The following is a 20,450-nucleotide window of genomic DNA, read 5'->3' as shown; positions in this document are numbered from 1 at the left end:
TGAATGGGGGTTTGCTGCATAAAAGCAGGGCTTTGGGGACTGGGATTTCAGAAGTCGCCACAGGACCAAGAATCCGACGAGGGAAGAGCTGAGCCGACCTGCTTCGACGACACCACCCGGTGGAGCCCTGCTGAACCGTCTCACCACTTTTTCCCGACGACCGAGGAGAACTCTTAACGGAGTGGCTCCTTCCCTTGACTGGTGGGGACAACCAGTTTTCGCCTTCTTTCCGTTCTTTGAGGTATCTCGTGGCCGCCTTGCCTGTGCCAAGCACCCCGGCAACCGGAATACCACACTTTACCCCCATACCGCGAAAGTCGGCACCAACCCTTTAACCGGAGGACTCCGCGGCTGGTTTCTTCCCGGGCAGTGCAACGACCCTCTTCTTCTGCTCTTCAGCGAGAACTTCTTCTCCCCTGACCGACGTCGAGCCCTGCTGCCACTGCCTGGAACAACTGCCACCGCTGGAGGATCCTTTCCGCTTAAGGTACTGTGTTCTGCCTGGCTTCCCTTGCTACCGACTGTACGGGGTAGATTTAGTCCCCGGCTTTCGAACCTGGGAGTGCCTGGGACACTTTGGCTAAACTTTCTGAGCCACTCTAACCTCTTTTTGACTCTTTGCAAGACTTTGAATCTCTAACTAACAGTGTGATCTTGGGCACATTTTCGCTCCGGCTACTCTAAGAGTGGGCCCTGCCTAGTGACTTTTGCTCACCTGTGACTTTATTCTTCTGTAAGCCTATTGCAAGTGCTCTGGACCTTAGAGTGGTGTGTCTAACCCATTTCTGCTTTTTCTCTCCCTTTCTTGGAAACTACTAGAGTGTCATCTAACGTTAAGCACTCACCTCTGTTTTAATTAAGTGGTGTTTTACCTAGAGTTGTCTAGATAGGAGAAAGGATTGAATCTACTTTCATTATAACTGTGTTGAAGTGCTTTTACTATATTTTTGCTAGAGTGTTTTTAATTTATGTGTATTTTAAATAAATAACTATATACTTTTGAAACCAAGCTCTGGTCAGTGTTTGCTTGTGCTATTGTGTTTTGGTACATATTGTGTATACTTTACATACTGCCTAACTCTTCTTGAGAGAAGTCTGACTGCTCAGCCACAGCTACCAGGTAAATCTGGGTGGTACAGACTGCTACCAAAGGGGTTTACTGCTCTACCTGTAGTCTTAAATCTTTTGCAGTGTTCCCCAAGGGAACTGCACAGGTTTCTGCCTAACAAGTGGTGTACTCCATAGTCCACAATCACAAAAGCAGAGGAAATACACATGGCAAAAACACAGGTAAAAGTGGGAAAAAGAGGCACACTCTTACCAAGTGAGAAAAATAACTCCAGAAATCAAGCAAAGCTGCTGGGGGGCTCGCTAGGTGAGGGAAATTAGCCATAAAATGAGAATTATCCCTAACAATTATATATGTAACAGAACTTTCTCTTTAAAAGTAAAAGTATGCTCTAGTTTTGTCATTAATATAATATTTGTTCGAAATGCTTATATTTGTACACATTTTTGATGATTTTAACTGTTAGATTTTAGTATATTTAAATTTCTTGTACATAACATTTGCACTATGAACAACAGTATGTTTTAACTGAAGTACAGTTTTGCTTTCTTATTCTGAAATATTGTCTTATACTTCTTTACAAAAAAGTTGCGTATATACCGATTTTTATGAACCATAAACATTTTTTTAAAAAAAAAGAAAAAAGAAGCCTGGTCAGTGAACCTCTTTGCATTGTCAGTTTCACAGGAGCTACATCTTCATGGCTGATGATGCTTTTCTTTGGAGACATGATTTCCGTATAATCATGCTCCTTTCAGATGAAGTTAGCAGTCATCACTGCTGTTTGTGGAGTCTAGAGTTTGAGGCCATGTCTGCGTCTGAATCCCACACTGCCCCCCTCGTAAAATATGCATGTGAAGGGTTGTGAGGGAGTTAGATTAAGCCTTGTACAAGTGCACTGTCCGGTTGCAACATTTGTCTGGAAACCTTTCTTTGATCTCAAAATCCTGGAGAAGGGTTGCTTTGGAGTCTATGCTAGTAGGGGAGAATTGCTTCGAAAGTTTAACTTTATTAGAAGAGAGCTGAAGAAGTTGGAGACGGCATATGGTTTTTAGTATTTTATATATGCATCAGAAAAGGTCATCCTGCCCCATGGAAGCTTTCCACCAAACGCCTGGAACATCCACCTTCCATCCCCTACCTACAAAGCATCTCTTAGATCCCACTAAATCTGAAACACACACATCATTCCATTGCTTCATGCAAACTTCCACGCTTCACAACCATCCGCACTGAAAACCCACATTCGTTGTTACAAGGGCACAAGGACTTGGACATATTTTTACCTTTTTATGTTTGTTGTTTGTTATAGTATAATCCTGTGTTACTTTGTTACTATCATTGTTCATCTAACCTATTCTTTCTTTTGCCTTTCAGAATCCAGAGGATTCTATGGAAGAGAATTTTCCTTGGCTGGTAAAATACTCCTCTTTGTACCCCTCCCCCACCACCCCCAACTCCCCTCTTCCTTTATTCTACCGCAAGCCGTTCTTTGGATGTACGTTTTGTCAGCTTTGTTTTCTGGGTAAACTAAACCATGAATTGGTGTCTTAACACAGATGGTGCTCCCTGTTTACAAGTGAATGATTCCATTATTAATAATTTGTGATTGAGCAATAAACCATACTTGGGTCTTACTCCTCTCCTCCTCCATGCTCCCTAAAACATAACTCAGTTACAGTTAAGCAGTGTGTGTGTTCATCTGTCTAGTTAAGTTCTAAATCTGTGATGCAATGACATTGAGCTACTTGAACGCTGCATGATGAGCATTACTCTTGACAATTCCCTAATGTAATAAAATTACTCCAGTATATTTGGTGTTTGAGTTAAATATTGTAGTATACTGGGTGGCCCCTTGTTAAAATTGACAAATCATTAATATTCCTTCTTATTGTTTCAAAGAGCCTTACCAGGCTGGATCTTGTGTCCTACTCTTACTTCTTCACAACTGGTGATGTGTACACTGTGGCAGGCCTGGATCTTAGGCTAGGCATATGCGGTCTTCCCTAGTTTGTATGGCCAAGGGCAAGAGGAGAGAGCAGGACACATGGAAGGAAAATGACTATCATGGTAATTCTGGTACTATTAATCCTTGCTCTTCCTCTTTTGCAGTACCCTTCCAGCAATCCTCAGAGAGCATATGTCCTGTTAAAATGTGACATGTATGAGGGCAAAATATGTACGAACTGGGGCTGATTATTGGTGTTGAGCGGGTGAGGGCAGAGCCATATTATACAAATGGGTGCTTGAACTATGTAACCAGCAAACATATACTTTTTCCCTGTTCTGACTTTGGTTCAGGCCTTCCCCACTTAGTTGACAAAAGTGAGAGCAGGGACTAAGTACCTAAATCGCCATTAAGGATTTTTATTGTTTGTGCATTTTGATTTGCTTCCATGCTCAATGCTGGGGGTAAGATTTTAAAAGCATGTTGTTATCTATATGCCTAATCATTTGCTGAGTGACTAAAATAATCGATTGCCGCACAATCCCACGGGAAGAATTTAGTAATACTCCTAGTTAGTGCCACAGACTAATTTATTTCTTCAGGATTCATAATAGTGAGATTCTGAAGGAACACCAAAATGTTTTATACCTTTCTAGTTTTCATAATCTAGTAAATATTTTCGTTGTCACCAAACATGACAACCTTTGGTGCATTGTACAGGTTTATTACTAGTACTCTGCATACACATATACAATCACCTAAACTTTATTTAGGAATGAATTGTCATATCATCCCATCTCTGAAGCCACCTTTATGAGCTCCTGGTTTAAGAACAATCACATCTCTCTTCCGGATATGCCATCATAAATCAACATGGCTGACTAGTCAAAAGTACAAAAACACTTGCTCTTAAAGGAACATGCCCCTCAGGGAAAGGTCTAATATTATGTAACAAAGTATTGTTTGCCTTTTTGGATGGTAAAGCACAGGTTGTTTAGCAGGTGTTATTAAACTGAAAGTCCGCTAATCTCTTCCCAAAATTTCAGCCAATGTTCCCACAATTTGAGGGCTACGAGACTTCGGTGATATGGCAAAATCAAAGTTGTGAAAGAAATGTAGATGGGGCCCCTTGTCTGTCCAGCCAGTGGTTATTAATCGTTTAGCCTTTGCTAGGAAAGCTCTGTAATTACAAAGATAGTGTAAGTAAGGGCTTGAGATTTTATTTTGGCTGACAATTCTTTCGCAAAAATGGGTCCTAAAGGCTATGAAGTGACCTTATTGCAGTTTCTTCAACAATAACCCTCCTGTTTCCAGCCAAAGCTTCCACAAGTGATGCCAGAACATCTCTAATTGCTTTAAGAAGATCTCACCTCTCTCCTGGCAAAACGTATCTCCAAGTTCCGGGACCCAAGAAACTTAGTCAAGGTACTTCCTGGTCCCCAACAATGATTTCTGGACTTGGCCCTCTTGTAGTCATGAACGGTTGTGTAAAATGCCAAAAACTCCTTTGTCATTTTCTTTCAGGTTCATGATACGGTAACAAAGAAAGCCAGATGGGATTTTTGTTAGTCTGGTTCTGCTTGGTGTGCAACTAAGAAGTTGTAATTGAACACATATTTGGTGGGAAACATGTCTGGTGTTTCTTGAGCTGCTTACTTTTGAGGGAAATGTCTTCAATCTAAGCCAGAGAATACCAGAGCAAGCTAATTATCAACCAAGTTTTTTTTGGATTGTTTTAATAAATAGTGAGGGAGCTAGGAAGATGTTTGTTAGCAGGTTTGTAGGTTTTTTCTATATCGCAATGTTGAGGTTGTGAGACCAATCTACCCACAATTAGGCAACCGTGTCCTCTGTAAGTTCACCAAACTGTCCTTGTAGTAAATGTGACAGATCAGCCAAGGCAGCACTCTCTCAGGAGGTTACAATAAAAACGCTTTATAGCATACAGTAAAGAAATGTCCAAATACTAAATACATGTAATGTGCAGGAAGAAACGGGTAATGCAGAATTACAGGTAAATAATTTTTTTAATAAAAAATGATGATTTCAAGTCTAGATTATATCTACCAGGTTAGGGTCACCAGGAGAGTTCAAATTCAACAGGGCCATGTGGCACAAATGTAGCCAGCGTTGGAATATTCCAAAGTCATTGTTGCAGGGGTTAAATCTCTCCTACAGAAGTACATGCAGTGGGGTACTGTATGCAAGCACTTGGATTTACAGGAAAGCAACCAATGCCAGAAAACAAAATCTTCTTGAAAATCAAAGGTCACCACTGATGGGAGTAAGGAAAAACTATTCATGTAAGGTAATGAAGTTCACCTGCGGAAGCTGACACCAGAGGTGTTGTGGATTGGAGAGAAAGGTTATCCAAAGGGGGGCTGTGGTGCAGCGGTCATTTTGTGGCTGTTGTAGCTCCAGTAGCTAGGTGGTGCACCAGAGGAGCAGCCCACTGGCTCCCGGTGAGAGAAAGAATTCACTTTTAAAATACTCTCCATCATCCACTGCTGCCTCTCTGACTCTGCTCCACCCTACCTATAATGGAGGATCTCCAAGTATAACTCTGCCAGGCCCACCCGATGCCGCAATAGCCACAGACCCGACAACCCCCAGGTCAAGCGCAGTAAAGCAGGCGTATCTAGCTTCCCCTCCATTACTGCGCACCTATGTAACAATTTACCCTTGCACCAAAGAGCTGAAAACTCTTATTGGTCGTTCAGAAAAACCGCTTAAAACTGTTCTTTTTAACTGACCTATTCGCAGCTCCAGACAACTATTGATATTGTACTCGATGTCACATGATAACTTGTACCATATTTTGTTCTCTACCCGCTCCCCCTCCTTTCTTTCATATGCAGCGTCCTGATGCCTATGAGTTTGGCGCGCTTTATAAATTAAAAAAATACCTAAATAAATAAGCCCATCGTTTCAGATTTGTCAAGCATGTGGTTTCTCTGCGTCCCATGGACCTTTGAAGAAAGTTTCTTGATCATAGACCATCTTTTGTTAAAATTAGGCCACTGCCCCTACATGTTGCTGACCGTCAGTCATACTTTTCTCCCTGTTTTGCGAACCAGAAGAAAGACTCGGACCAACGACTGACATGCTCTTAAGGATATTTATTAAAAGAAAGAGCGTTCCTAACTTGCCCTATTTCGTTGAGTGAAGTTTATCTTTTATTCTATTTTAATGTATCCATAGTTTATTTATATAGCGCTTATACACAGGTGAAGTGCTTCAAAGCGATTCAAGGCAGTGAGGTAACAAGGGAATACAGTATTGATACTTGGGCCTTGAAGATTTCTAATGATCTAAACAGAAAAACTAGCATACTAGGCCTGACAGCATTTCTCCTAGTGCAAGCGCATGAAGTGGTACAGTTGAGACCAAGCCCGGGATTGGGAGGGGTATAAAACAGTGGCGCGGGAAAGGGGGGAAACAGGACAGACAAACTAACTGGTCCTAGTACATTTAGGTCATGCATACATACAGACAGAGGTGCAGAGACGGTGAGGGGATGGTGGGTGTGGGAACAAAAAGTCAGGTCCAGCAGAGCCCTGGGTTAAGTGCAGAGAATATCCCACGCTCAAGGAGCGTAAACTGAAAGTGCAGTAATGTTGAACAAAGTGCACGTTTATTAAGTTCTCTACCTAGAAGCTAAAGCTAATAGTGCTCGCCAAAGAAAACAGCCCTTGGTCCAAAATCCTATCCAACTAGTCTGGTCCTACGATTTAGGAAAACTGAACTAAAAAGAGAGGCCAGAGCAATGACCTCTTTCAAATGGATTGTATCCTCCCACATATTCCTTATCTTTTGATATTTCCAATATCCAGCTTTGCTGCTTCGGAGTAAAAAAATGCCAGCAGGTGGCGCTGTGCATCAATGCCTGTTGACTCGATGTCCCTCGGAGGCCTCCGTCTCGATGTCAACGTCATCGAAGGTAAATGTAGCAAGTGCAGCGCACGTTGGCTTCAGTTCTGTTTTTCTGTGCCTATGCTTCGGAACGGTATGCTTTGTTCTTGTGAGGAAAATCTTCGAGGAAAATCTTTGAGTGAATTCTAGACAATGGCTTAGTCATCAGCGTCTTCCACTCCCAAGTCGGGTTTCAAGTCTAGATTATATCTACCAGGTTAGGGTAGATATAACACCTGCGACTGCGGTGTGAAGATGTCTGTTATGGACCCCCATAAGATATCCCTAAGGTGTCTGGGATCCACTCATCCGTCATCGGAGTGTGAGGACTGCCTGTCCATGATGTCATAATCCCTGAGAGACCGCAGAGGGAAGCTTGCGGCAGGTAGGATCCAATAATCTCTTTCGACTGTCGAAAAAACAAAAAACTTTGGACAAGAAAAGAATAAACGATTGCATAGTGGTTCCTACCACTCGTCATCGTCTAGACATGGGAAGAAACTGCGCCATTTATCGCCATCTTCCTAGTCTTCCAGTCCCTCTCCGGAACGGGTCGTTTGCCCCACTAAATCTGCCTCACCAGCCCAGTGGGAAGAGTTTAGACTTAAAATCTTGAATGTGTTCGAGAACGCAGCCTTGTCCCCCTCAACACCCAAAACGAATGCTGCGGTCGAAGACCTCATAAGCATAAAAGCCTTCTGATCCGGTGGGCAAAACTCCTATAGAACGATCGAAGGATTCCTCGAGTCGAGGAAAGTTCCCTTCGAGGACGGAGTCGCTGACGCTGAAAGACTCAACATCGACACCATTGGGGTCGAATGGTGCGTCATCGTCACCGAAAAGTTATGAGAAAACATCTACGCTTCGAGCATCAATCCCCTCGAAACCACAGGTGTCGAAGCATGTAACGCAACCATTGAAGCCATCAACGTCGACAGTCTTGACGATTTTGGCTTCTATGACCACAAATATCATGACTACATCAACTACAATGGAGAAAACGTACACTCCTTTGCCTAGGGCTGAATATTCCAAGTCTCTCTCGTATATTTATAAGGATGCAGAGGAATCAGACGAGTCTAGGTCGGTATGCCATCAGTCCCTGAAGCATTAATTTCAGAGGATTCCAGAATAAAGAATTTACAGGAATGCCTGCATGATTCCAGTGGCTTAGATACATCACTAGAGGTTGAGTTTGGCAGGGCAGACCCTGGTGACCATGCAGAAGTTGCATATAGACAATTGATGTCAAGAGTAATGGAATTTCTGATGCTTGTTAATCTGCTTAGAATCACATGCTGTGCATATGGTCCTATATCCAGTGGTAACCGCGGAGTATTGCATCTTGTCTTTCGGGGACCGAAAGGGGACGTCAGCATAGGCGTGTCTGAAACACTATCCCTATCGTGACGTGTGTAGTACCCAAAATCCCTCACGCGCCGAGGTCCCTCAGATTGTTTTTTTCCGCCCAGATAACTGGTCGCCCTATAGCGGAGCTCTTCATGAGACATTGTTTATCTTACCGAATTGCCGGTTTTATTCCCTGTTAAGTCACTTCGCCCAACAAGAACATCTTCGACGAAGACTGCGGGGGAATCGTCTACGGCTGTGGGTTCCGGCACCTAAGATCCGGCGTTCGGACTTCCACGTGGTCGGGCCTTCTGGCCGGCCTACACAGTAGGGAGAGTGGGCTCGGGTTTGCCATACTGTTATTATGTCTTTCCTGTTTTCCACTGCTTTCCCTTTTGGTCTGGTCACCCTTCCCTTCTGCAATGGAAAGGACTCCATTTAGATTCTGCCCTGTGTGCAGGGTTAGATATCCGTGGAAAGACGAGCACACCTCGTGTACGCTTGTCTCCCCCCTAGAGCACGACGACAGGCGGTGTTCGGCGTGTAAACTCCTTAAACCTAAGACCCTTACGGAGCGCCGGTTAAAGCAGTGGGCCGCGTACGGCATGTCACGCGTGGAGCCTCCTTCCCCTGCCGCGACACCAGCCGAAAATGACGGGGGCACGTCGGATGACCAAACGTTCAATGCGGACGTTATAGACCTTGAGGCGGACACTTATAGGGCCGCCACGCCCGTCCCCGACCCTTCCAGGCTCGTCTTGCTACAGGGAACACACCCGGTGACAGGGGCGTACAATCGCACCGCACCTAGCACACAACCCAAACGCCGTCCTCGACGACATCGTCGAAGAAGGCGAAAGCGCCAACGGGCCCACGGATCGGCCAGGTCCGAAGCCTTCCCCGCATCCGCAGCAGCGCATGACGACTGGGCATAACAAGGGCGCTACTCCCCAAACTACACGCGCCGAAGTTTCAGAACAAGAAACTTCGACGCATTCCAAGGCCCATACAGGCCCGAAAACTACGAGTAGACCTCTACCCGAGAAGCCATCCGCTGGCCCTTCTGGAGCCGCGGAAGACATTTTCACTGCCGACACATCATCGGAGGCGTTGTCTCCCGAAGATTCAGTGACTATCCGTAAGAGCATCAATAGGATTGCTACGGCGTTGGGCCTAGTTCCGGTTCCGCCCACAGTTATGGGCCAATCCGGCAAAAAGTTTTCCACGGATTTGGAAGACGATCCCGAAGACTCTTACGAAGAAAGCCAGGTACCCCTCTCAAGCACCCTGAGGAAATCCTCTCAACGCCTTAGGGCGGAGAAAACGGTTCCTACTCAGCTAGGTCCATTTGGGTCATCCAAGTGGACCACGGAGCAATTCGAGGGGTGTATGGATCGGCTGGAGCAGTTTTTCAGGGCTTCTGATCAACCTCTGCCGAAAAAAGCTTGGGTAGACCCTAACCCTCAAACACAAGATGTCCAACACCAAGTTGACTATCAAGAAGATGTCCAGATGGACACGTATAGAGACATCTATACAGAAGAAGAGGAGTCCTCTTTTCTGGACAACTATGGGGAAGATCAAGGAGCAACGGACAAATGGGAGGACACCCAGCAGGACGATCGCAACTCTGATATCGTTTGCCTCGACTCTCCCCCATCCACCCTGATTCGACAAGCTTCCCCGGTGGATGATCAAATGGCTTTCAACAACATGTTGAAAAAAGCAGCAGAATTCCTTAAAATTGCCACGCTTGAAGCCTTGCCCGAACAAGATTTCGCGGAGGACATTATTAATGAAAAGCCTCTGGCAAGCCAGTCTCTCCCTCTCTTGAGCTCTGTAAAGAGACGGCTGGCCCCTTCCTTACTCACACCCGCTCAGACTAGGGCTGTGAACCCAAGGGTCAAAAAACTTTTCCGACCCTCCCCCACCGACCCGCTTTATATCAAAGGACACGCAATCCCAGACTCGCTGGTGGTGACCAACACTCGCAAGAGAGCAGGGGTTCCCCTTGCCACGGGAGAGTCACCCCTGGACAAGGAGTCCAAAAGGTTGTATGCCTTAGGCAAACGGGTTACGTCGGCGGCGGGCTATACCGTCCGGATTGCCAATAACACAACATTACTAGCAAGCTACGTTGACGCCCAATGGCATGTGGAACGTACTCCAGGAAGGCCTTCAAGAGGTTCCGGCACCATCCAGAGCCAAGCTTCTTGCCATTGTCTCTGAGGGCAAACGTGCCAATCAGAATGTGGTAAAGAATACCCTGGACACCGCAGAGACAGCAGGCAGGTCTCTCGCACAGGGTACTCTCCTAAAGAGGCACGCGTGGCTGCGCACGTCGGGCTTCAGGCCTGAGACCCAGGCATCCATTATCAACAAACCCATCGAAGAGGCCAACCCCTTCGGGAAGGCGGTAGACGATGCGTTGGAGACCGCCAAGAAGGAGCACGAGACTGTTAAGTCGCTGCACCAAATTTCCCAGAAACCCTCTTCACAGAGGGGCAGTAATTCTCGGCGGTGCTTTTTTGAGGACAAGCCCGCGCCGCTCAAAACAATTTTGGCACGGGCAACTTCAACTCAAATCAACCGGCTGCAAGCCCCATTTACTACCCCCAGAGGGGTCAGAAGCGTGGAAAGAATAGAGGCAGAGGCTCCAATTCCAGAGGAGCATCAACTTCGGGTCAGAAATGACCACCAAGTCCAGGTCCCCTCCCATGTCTCCCCGGTCGGGGGGCGAATAACATCTTTCCTCAAGGCATGGGAGGGGATAACTTCAGACCAGTGGGTCTTCAAGACGGTCGCCCACGGTTACTGCGTGGAATTCACCCGACCTCCACAGTTCAGACCGCCGAAACATCAACGCCTTTCACCGGAACATCTGCAGATCCTGATCCAAGAGGTGGTAGCGCTGCTGGGAAAGGACGCCATAGAAGCCATCCCGATTCTTCAGGTAAACGAGGGTATCTATTCAGTGTACTTCCTTGTACCCAAAAATGATCTCAACATGCGTCCTGTTCTAGACCTGCGCACAGTGAACAAGTTCATAAAGCCCCAGAAGTTTCGCATGGTAACACTGCAAGAGGTGATCCCATTGCTAAAACAGGGGTATCTTCATGACGACATTGGATATGAAAGATGCATACTTTCATATTTCAATGCTGCCAGCGCACAGAAAATTCCTAAGGTTCGTGATTCAGGACAAACACTAACAGTTCAAGGTACTCCCCTTCGGCATAGCCTTGGCGCCAAGGGTGTTTACCAAGGTCCTGGCAGTGGCAGCGGCACACCTGCACAGACTTTCAGTTCCAGTTTACCATTACCTCGACGATTGGCTCATCACGGGGGACTCGTTCCACGTTTGTTTTTCGAACACCCAAAAAACAGTAGACCTACTGTTCAGCCCGGGATTTTCTATCAACGAAAAGAAATCCAGCTTAGTCCCCAGCCAAGTAAAACAGTTCCTGGGGGCTTTAATTCTTACGGAAGTCGGTCTAGTCTTCCCTTCCAGCGAGAGGGTTCAGAACATGTTTTCTCAGGTTCCTCCTTATGTAGCCAGTCGAGAGGTGAAGGTACGCAAAGCTATGCGTTTGCTAGGGATGATGGCGTCGTGCGTATACTTGGTTCCCCACGCGCGGCTGCGCATGCATCCCATGCAAGAGTGGCTCAACAGCCAGTGGTGTCAGGCCAGCGGACAATGGGAAGATCTGTTAGTTGTCTCTCCAGCCCTCGTTCTCTCTCTGCAGTGGTGGTCGAGGGAGAACCTCTCGAAGGGGAAAACCTTCACCACCCCTGCAGTGGAAGCCACTCTCACTACAGACGCATCTCTCAAGGGGTGGGGGCTCACCTGCTTCAACAAACAGCGCACGGAGTGTGGTCCCCTCAGGTAGCGTCCAACCATATAAACCTACTGGAGCTACTAGCAGTGTTCAAAGCATTGAAAGCCTTTCAGGATTAACTGCAGGGGAAGACAGTGCTGGTCCTAACCGACAGCACAACAGCAATGTATTACCTGGACAAACAGGGGGGCACTCACTCTCCAGGGCTATCCAAGCTGTCCCAAAACATCTGGATATGGGCTCTCAAACACAAGATGGTCCTGATATCCCAACATGTTTCAGGGGAACTCAGTCTTCTGGCAGACGTACTCAGCAGAGATTTTCCTCTGCCAGAAGAGTATGAATTGTGACTGCACCAAAGACATTGTATCCAACGTCTACGCAGAATGGGGGTTTCCAGAGATCGACCTGTTCGCTACTCAGGAGAACGCCGAATGCCAAGATTACGCCTCCAGGTACCCCCAGAACCGATCCAAGGGGAACGGTCTCTGGATTACTTGGTTGGGGCAATTGGTCTACGCTTTTCTCCCGACTCCCCTTATGAACAAGATAGTACACAAGATGCACCAGGAACCAGTCACCATGATTCTGGTGGAACCCATGTGGGCCCGCCAACCTTGGTTCGCGCACCTGATGGAAATGTCCCTCTCCCCACCAGTCAAGCTGCCCTGCCCGTACAACATGTTGTCTCAGGACAGGGGGGAGACTCTGCACCAATGCCCACAAACTCTGAATTTAGCAGCCTGGCTCCTGTGGTCATAGAATTTGGACATCTGCCTCCCTCAAAGATGCATGGACATACTGAGGGAGGCAAGAAAGCCTAACACACGTTATTGCTATGCCAGCAAATGGAAACGTTTTGTCATCTGGTGCAGTTCCAAAGGCGTCAATCCCACCGATTGCTCGCCTTCACACATTGTGTTATATCTAACCCATCTGTTGGACTCTGGGTTAGTCTTCAATTCCTTAAAGGTTCACCTAGCGGCGTTGTCAGCCTACACCACGTCACAGCAGAAGGTGTCGTGGTGGAAAATACTTGTGATTAAATCCTTTATGGAAGGGGTTAAAAGAATGTATCCCCCCATCACTCACCCAGCCCCTGGGTGGGATCTAAATGTGGTTTTAACTAGGCTCATGGGGACCCCCTTTTGAGCCTATGCATAAAGCTAGTCTGAAAGACCTGACTTACAAGACAGCCTTTCTAGTAGCTATCACTTCTATCAGAAGAGTTGGCGAACTACAGGCCCTCTCGGTTTTGGACCCCTTTCGTACAATCCACAAAGATAAGGTAGTTCTGCGCACACATCCCAGATTTGCGCCGAAATTTATTTAGAAGTTCCATGTGAACCAGTCAGTCGAACTACCCACGTTCTTCCAGAGACCTACTAACATGGCCGAAAGAAGCCTTCACACACTAGATGTGCGCAGGGCAGTCATGTTCTACATGGATAGAACTAGACCACTGAGGAAAACTAAACAATTCTTTGTTTCAGTGGCAGCCGGTAGAGAAGGGGACCCTGTCTCTAAATCAGCAATATCAAGGTGGATTGTCAAATGCATCACACTATGTTACACTCTTGCAAAGAGAGAACTGCCCTTCAAGCCTAGAGCACATTCTACTCGAGGCACTGGGGCATCCATAGCAGTCATTGCAAATGTTCCCCTAGAGTCCATTTGCAAAGCGGCAACCTGGAGTTCTGTACACACCTTTACAAAACACTATTGCCTAGACACTCATTCTAGGTCTGATTCTCAGGTGGGACAAGCAGTACTAAGACATCTTTTTTTCTACTGTTCCTTCTCACAACCCACCTCCAACTCCGGGTACTGCTCGCTAGTCTATGCACAGGATGTGATTCTAAGCAGATTAACAAGCATCAGAAGACATGCATTACTTACCGTAAAAGCATTTCTGATGATTGTATCTGCCTAAATTCACATGCGCCCTCCCTGCCTCCCCGCTCAGGGGGGAAAGAAACTAGGCTTCTTACTACTTTCTCTCTTCATGTACTCACTCACTATAGCCCTGGGCTCCCTCATGGCAGAAAAAATACAATCGGAGAGACCTCGGTGCGTGAGGGATTTTCGGTACTACACACGTCACGATAGGGATTGTGTTTCAGACACTCCTATACCGACATCCCCTTTCGGTCCCCGAAAGACAAGTTGCAATACTCCGCGGTTAACACTGGATGTCGGACCATATGCACAGCATGTGAATCTAAGCAGATACAATCGTCAGAAATGCTTTTACGGTTGAGCAGGACGATTTAACTGACATTTTGGACATGGGGCCCAATTGTGCCATTCCTGCAGTCTTACAAAGGCGTGTGGCTGAGAGGCATCTCAAGTTATTCCTGCTGTCAACAAGAAGTTGACTTCAAAATATAGAGTTTCAAGTTCTAATCCATTTTACTTGTCAAAACACCAAACACCAGAGAGTCTGGTGGTTCAAGCCGCCACTTCAACCAGTAGACAGAATGCCTACCCTACAATCCCTCCGGATAGGGATGAGCGTTATGACGCTCTAGCCAAAAACGTTTTTCGGCTAATCCCAGGTGCGTGTTGGCAAGGTTTACTCGCACCCTTTGGGAGTGCACATCCATGGCGGCTGACCATATCCCCGAAGGGGAAGAGTGAGACAGGTTTTTAAACATGGTCAAGGATGGGAAAGATGAGATGTCCCAATCCCTCCAGACTAGTCTCAACTCTGCTGACAGGATCAGCAGAGCTATGGTGGCAAGTACAGTTACGCGCAGGTTTGTCTGTTTGAGAAAGTCAGGATTTGCCCCAGACGTGTAATCCAGACTTCTCAACATGACCTTTGACAGGGAAAAAGTACTAAGACCGCAGCAGCAGCTACCTTAACATCGGCCACTCCGTCAGCCTCTCGGAGGACGTGGTTCACAAGACTGCAGTGGGAGGCAGACTGTCGCAGCATCTGACAGAATGGCAGGGTATTATCAGATGCATGGGCATTGGAAACAGTTGCCCAGAGTTACTGCCTTTCCTTTCCAAAAAAAGCCTGAGTCATCCAGCGGGGAACAGCTCTTTCAAAGTTCCAGATCTGTTTCTTATGCAGGAGATAATAACCGTGCTAGAGAAAGGTTCTATAGAAGCAGTACCTGCAGCAGAGAGGAACAAGCGCTGGTACTCCCCATACTTTGTAATCCCAAAGAATGACGGAGGATTGAGACCCATCTTGGTTTTAAGAGACAAGAAGAAGTTCCTCAGGAAGGACAAGTTCAAGATGGTAACCCTTTCTCAGATCCTTCAGTTAAGTTAAGTTATGTTATGTTACATGTGTTTATTAAGCGCACATACGGATGAAGGCATCAAGGCGCTAGAAGCAGAGATATAGAGTTTCCTTTAAGGGATTTAGAATAAAAGGGTTTTCAGTGACCGCCGAAATCTAAGATGGTCAACTGTTGCACAGACCGAGAAAGGAAGTGTGTTTCAAGCCTTAGCGGCAGCCACCGAACCGGCACGACCGCCCATACAAGATAGTCTGATATGAGGCACCAGCACTTGGAGAGCAGCCTGAGAATGGAGACAGCGGGCAGGAACATAGCGCGGAAACTTAACCTGCAAGTTCTCTACCCCTGATCTATAAAACACACGATCGACGATGCACATGTACTTGAAGAGAAACCAATGAAGCGGTCTCTATAGAGAAGACATGTGAGCACCGAATGGGGGATGCAGGATGGCTCTAACTACGGCGTTCTGAAGAAGTTGGAGCCGGTTAATGAGAAAGCGGGGCTGTGCCTGAGTTTATGCTGGAGATACACAAATATCAATTGAATCACAGAAGATCACCCACCTTGAACCTTGCCCCGGGATACCGCAGCTGAAGCTAATAGTAATCCCCCTGAGAATCCCTAGGCGGTCCGGCCACTAAGATCTTGAACTCCTAGAGACACCCAGCGAAACCCTCTTGGGGGAGAAAACCCTGGGAAGAGCTTCTGGGGAGCACTGGTTAGATGTCTCCTCGTATGAAAGATGGTATTCCTGCCGGTATAATTCCGTCCAGTAGGATATGGTCAGGAGCTGAAATACTTTGTATGCAGCTATGCAGTACTAGAATAACAGGAGGAGACTGTTAGTTTAGGAAGATAAGCCAGATGCGAATGGAAAGACTAATTCCTATCCCCTTCTTTCTTACCACTGTGAAAATGAAGCAAATACCTCCCTCATAAAGACGTGATCACCCGAAGCTGACCTGTTGATGATATTATTCCGACTTGCTATCATAAGGAAATGAAGAGGTGAGCAGAAGAGAGGCTGAAGAAAGAGAACTATCTCAGGTAAGGTTGTAGGACAAGACTGACCTGGTAGAAGGAATCTTAACTATCTGATACGAAGTAAAGGATCCTGGGATATGTAGTCCCTATATTCTGTCTCGCTGTCTAGCGTAATGCAACAATCGAAAGAGATAATTTCACAAGGTAACATACGACGGATACATAAGCGTATTCTTAAATAGCTTATAGCACCTCCCTGCAAGCCGAGTAGGGAACAGCTGATTAGGTAGAGAGCCGCAAGGTTGCGGGTGTTTTTCTCTGATGCTGACCGCGGGGTGACTGAGAATCGTAGACACGATCAATGATGCGTCTAGTAAGGAGGGATAGAAGGTTAGAAGAAGGCTGGCAAAGGTAATGAGAGTAAAGTTCTTAGATTGTAGGTTTCCCTAATGAGAAAACTTACGGAGCGTGTGGCAACTCCTTGGAGAGTAGCTACGCAACAAGTCATTCCTCCTGGTACTGTATATACCGGCAGTGACTTGCAGAAGGGGCGTGTCCCAATCCGGAAACTCTGCTACTCCACAGTCCACAAGAACTAAACTGCTACACTGGTCAGGCGGCCGCTCAATGTTAGGGGGAGATGGCGCTCGCGTAATACTGGATACTGCCTGAATGATCATCAGAGTTGCAATAGTCAATTGCACTTGAAACAAGTGCCGCCATCCCCAGGGCCTGACAGTTTGACGGAATAACTTTCCGCAAAGTACAGAGCTTGAAGTGGCCTATTTTATCAATAGCAGCCACCTGTTTGTCCGTTGAGAGAGAGGTGATTTTTAACCCCACATTTCTCACAGAAGGTGACGGCAGAGGGAAAGGGCCAGGTGATGGTGGCCAGAAATCCATGGTCCAAAACAGGAGAGGAGAGGTAGTGCCAACTACCAAAATCTTGGTCTCATTGCCATTTAGCTTTAACCAGTTGGTCGCCATCCATAAACCTAACTCCTCCAAACACTTCCTAAACCGAGCGGCTGTGACCAGTCTAGTGAGATCCAGACGCACCAGAACCTGTGTATCATCGACATAAGAATAGTATCGAAAACCATGGCACCAAATGAGATGAAACAAGGATCTAATATAAATATTGAACAATATGTGGGAGAGCGCAGATCCCTGGGGGACTCCACAGGAAAGCAGTACAGGTTTTGACCGAAAAGGAGGAAGAGAGACCGACTGCAAACGGTCGGCCAAAAAAGCCATAAACCATCCTAGAACTTAGGCAGAAAGACCCGCCTCAGCAAGACAGCACTCCAGCTTCAGGATTGGATGGTATCATTGGACCTTCAGGATGCTTGATTTCATTAGCCGATCCATTACAAATACAGACAGTACCTGAGGTTCGTCGTTGGCGATTCTCATTTGTATTTTAAAATGTTTTTATTGGCATTTATAAAGTACATTAACCGTGTGCTGCTCAATTTTCAATCGTTGTCACATATGTACGCAATACTGGTTAACAACAACAAGTAACCTTATAACCACAACAAACGGTCTTCACTACCAAATGGCTCTTTTGGCCAGCACACATACCATGTCCATGTTAATAGCGAGCCTAAATTGTTGGCGATTCTCATTATCCGTTTCAAGTTCTGCCATTTGGGCTGCCCGCTGCCCCGAGGGTGTTCACCAGGCGGGTGGCGGTTGTGGCAGCAAGTTTCTGGAGAGGGGGAATTCACGTTTATCCCTACCTAAACGATTGGATGATCAGGCCCAGTTCCCCAGAACAGGCCTTGGAACATCTCAGCTATATCCGTCACTCCCTTCACAGACTGGGCTTCTGCCTTAACTTCAAGAAGTGCCACATGATTCCATCTCAAAGACTCCAATTCATTGGGGCATTCCTGGGTGCATCCCTGGGAAAGGCCTTGCCACCAGTGGTGAGGGCTCAAGACATTCTGCAGATGGTGACCAAATTCTAAAATGCCCAGAATCAACCGGTCTTAGTTTGAGGTTGCTCGGCCTCATGCCATGCTGCAATTTTCTGGTGCCAGAGCTCACCTGAGAATGAGATCTCTCCAATACGGCTCTCAGGACTCAGTGGTCCCAATTCTCAGGAAGGATGTCAGACACCCTACAAATCCAGAGCAGAGTCTCATCGGGCAATCAGCGGTCGTTGGTCTCCATCGGAATCCAAACTACATAACAACCTTTTGAAGGTGAGGGCAATCTGACTAGCGCCAAAGGTTTTTCTGCCATCTCTACGGGAAAATAATGTCCTGATAATGAACAGCACAGTGGCCATGTACTACCTCAACAAGAGAGGTAGTGTAGGGTCACTACCACTGTGCAGAGAGGCAATCCAGCTCTGGTTCTAGGCAATACAGCAGTTCACCGAGCTGGACAGCAAAACACAATAGCGGATGCTCGGAGAAGGCAGAGCAGTCTCCCACGAGTGGGAACAAGTTCATGAAGTCCTTCAAGAGATCTTCACCTTTTGGAGAACCCCTCAAGTTAATCTGTTTGTGACCGGTGCCAACCGAAAGTGCGAGCTGTACTGCTCCAGGGAATTTCCCCCTAGAGGAGCTCTAGGAGACACGTTCATGGTGGCCTGAGAATTTCCACTCCTGTACGCGTTTCCTCCAGTCCTAGTCGTTGCTCATGTAATCAGGAGGTTGAGAAAGTTAAGGAATTCTTTGATCCTGGTTGCTCCGGATTGGGCCAGGAGGACATGGTACTGGGACCTACTGGACATGTCCATCTGCCCTCCCATACGTCTTCGACAATGAGAAGTCCTTCTCTTGCGAGAGGAGGGTCCGGTTCTCCATCCGGATATCTGGACGCTCAGCCTTCACGCATGGTTTCTGAGAGACTGAGATTCAAGGATTGAGACTCCTTGGACGACGTAATGGAGATTTTGCTTTCGGCCAGAAGGCCGGCAACTAGATCTTTGTACCGCTGCAGTTGGAGTAAGTTCTGCAGCTGGTGTGGAGATAAGAATGTTGACCCATTTACATGTAATACACCAACAGTGTTATCCTTTTTGATACATCTAGCTAATCTGGGGCTCCAGATTGGTACCATTAAGGGATATCTGGTGATGCTTTCTATTTTTAAGTGCACTTCAGAAGAAGTTTTTTACTTTAAGATACCTCTAATAATACCATGTTTAAAGGCACTGACCATTTCTTTTTCTCTCCAATCCCTTTTCAAGTCCCAGTCTGAGACCTCAACTTGGTGTTATTATGATGTGTGCTCCTTTCGAGCCTTTACACTCCTGTCCTTTGAGGCTACTAACCCTAAAAAATAATCTTTAGTAGCTCTTACATCTGTCCGAAGGGTGAGTGAGCTTCAGGCTTTATCCTGCAAACCTCCTTACACTGTCTTATATAAAGATAAGGTAGTGCTGAAAGTAAAACCCACTTTTCTACCCAAAATTGTCTGAGTTTCATCTCACACAAAAGATAACTTTACCATAATTTTTCCCTCCTCACCCTGGGAAGGAAGAGGAGAAGCTTCACAGGCTTGACCCTAAACGAGCACTGAGCTTTTATATATATCTAGGATGACAAAGTTAAGATAGAATGACCAATTATTCGTGGGCTATTCAGATCATAAATTGGGTATGGCTATCACCAAACAGACATTATCCAGATGGATTATATTGGCAATATCAGAAAGCTACAAACTGGTGGGAAAATATTCTCCAGACGGCCTACGGGCTCATTCGACCAGGGGCATGGCAACTTCCTCTGCTTTACAGATGGGAGTACCAATAAAGGAAATCTGTGCGCCTGCCACATGGTCACCTGTAACCATCACTAAACATTATAGTTCAGTTCCTCAGGTCAGAAAACTGTATTTGGCAAAGTAGTGTTGCATTCTGTGCACACACACCCATGAAAATGATTTAATGCCATGATTCGGACTCCCTCCTCCAGTAAAGCTACAAACTGCTTTGGGGGTGTATCTAAAGATATGGAATACGTGGGAGGACACAATACATTTGAAGAACAATTTACTTACCCCTGGTAACGTTCTTTCAACTGGATGTTCCTCCCACGTATTTCTTCTCCAGCATTGGATCTTTCATC

The 20,450-nt window shown here is 46.4% G+C and overlaps 1 protein-coding gene across 2 annotated transcripts in view; it reads left to right on the top strand.

Annotated features, from left to right (window-relative positions):
- The window catches only part of FAM120A (family with sequence similarity 120 member A), a 1,536,407-nt gene that overhangs the window by 1,177,807 nt on the left and 338,150 nt on the right, over positions 1 to 20,450 (top strand). The window contains exons 15-16 of one of the 2 annotated variants that reach the window (XM_069643586.1): positions 2,447 to 2,485; positions 4,332 to 4,442. In XM_069643586.1, coding sequence (XP_069499687.1) covers positions 2,447 to 2,485; positions 4,332 to 4,442 — 150 coding nt within the window. The remainder of the gene's footprint in view (positions 1 to 2,446; positions 2,486 to 4,331; positions 4,443 to 20,450) is intronic. The other variant, XM_069643587.1, reaches the window with a different exon arrangement.

Source organism: Ambystoma mexicanum, chromosome 2p (genome assembly GCF_040938575.1).
Source record: "Ambystoma mexicanum isolate Mex_15411 chromosome 2p, UKY_AmexF1_1, whole genome shotgun sequence".
NCBI classification, from domain to species: Eukaryota; Metazoa; Chordata; class Amphibia; order Caudata; family Ambystomatidae; genus Ambystoma; species Ambystoma mexicanum.
The sequence above is the reverse complement of the archived record's forward strand: the minus strand, read 5'-3'. Positions and strand labels throughout refer to the sequence as shown.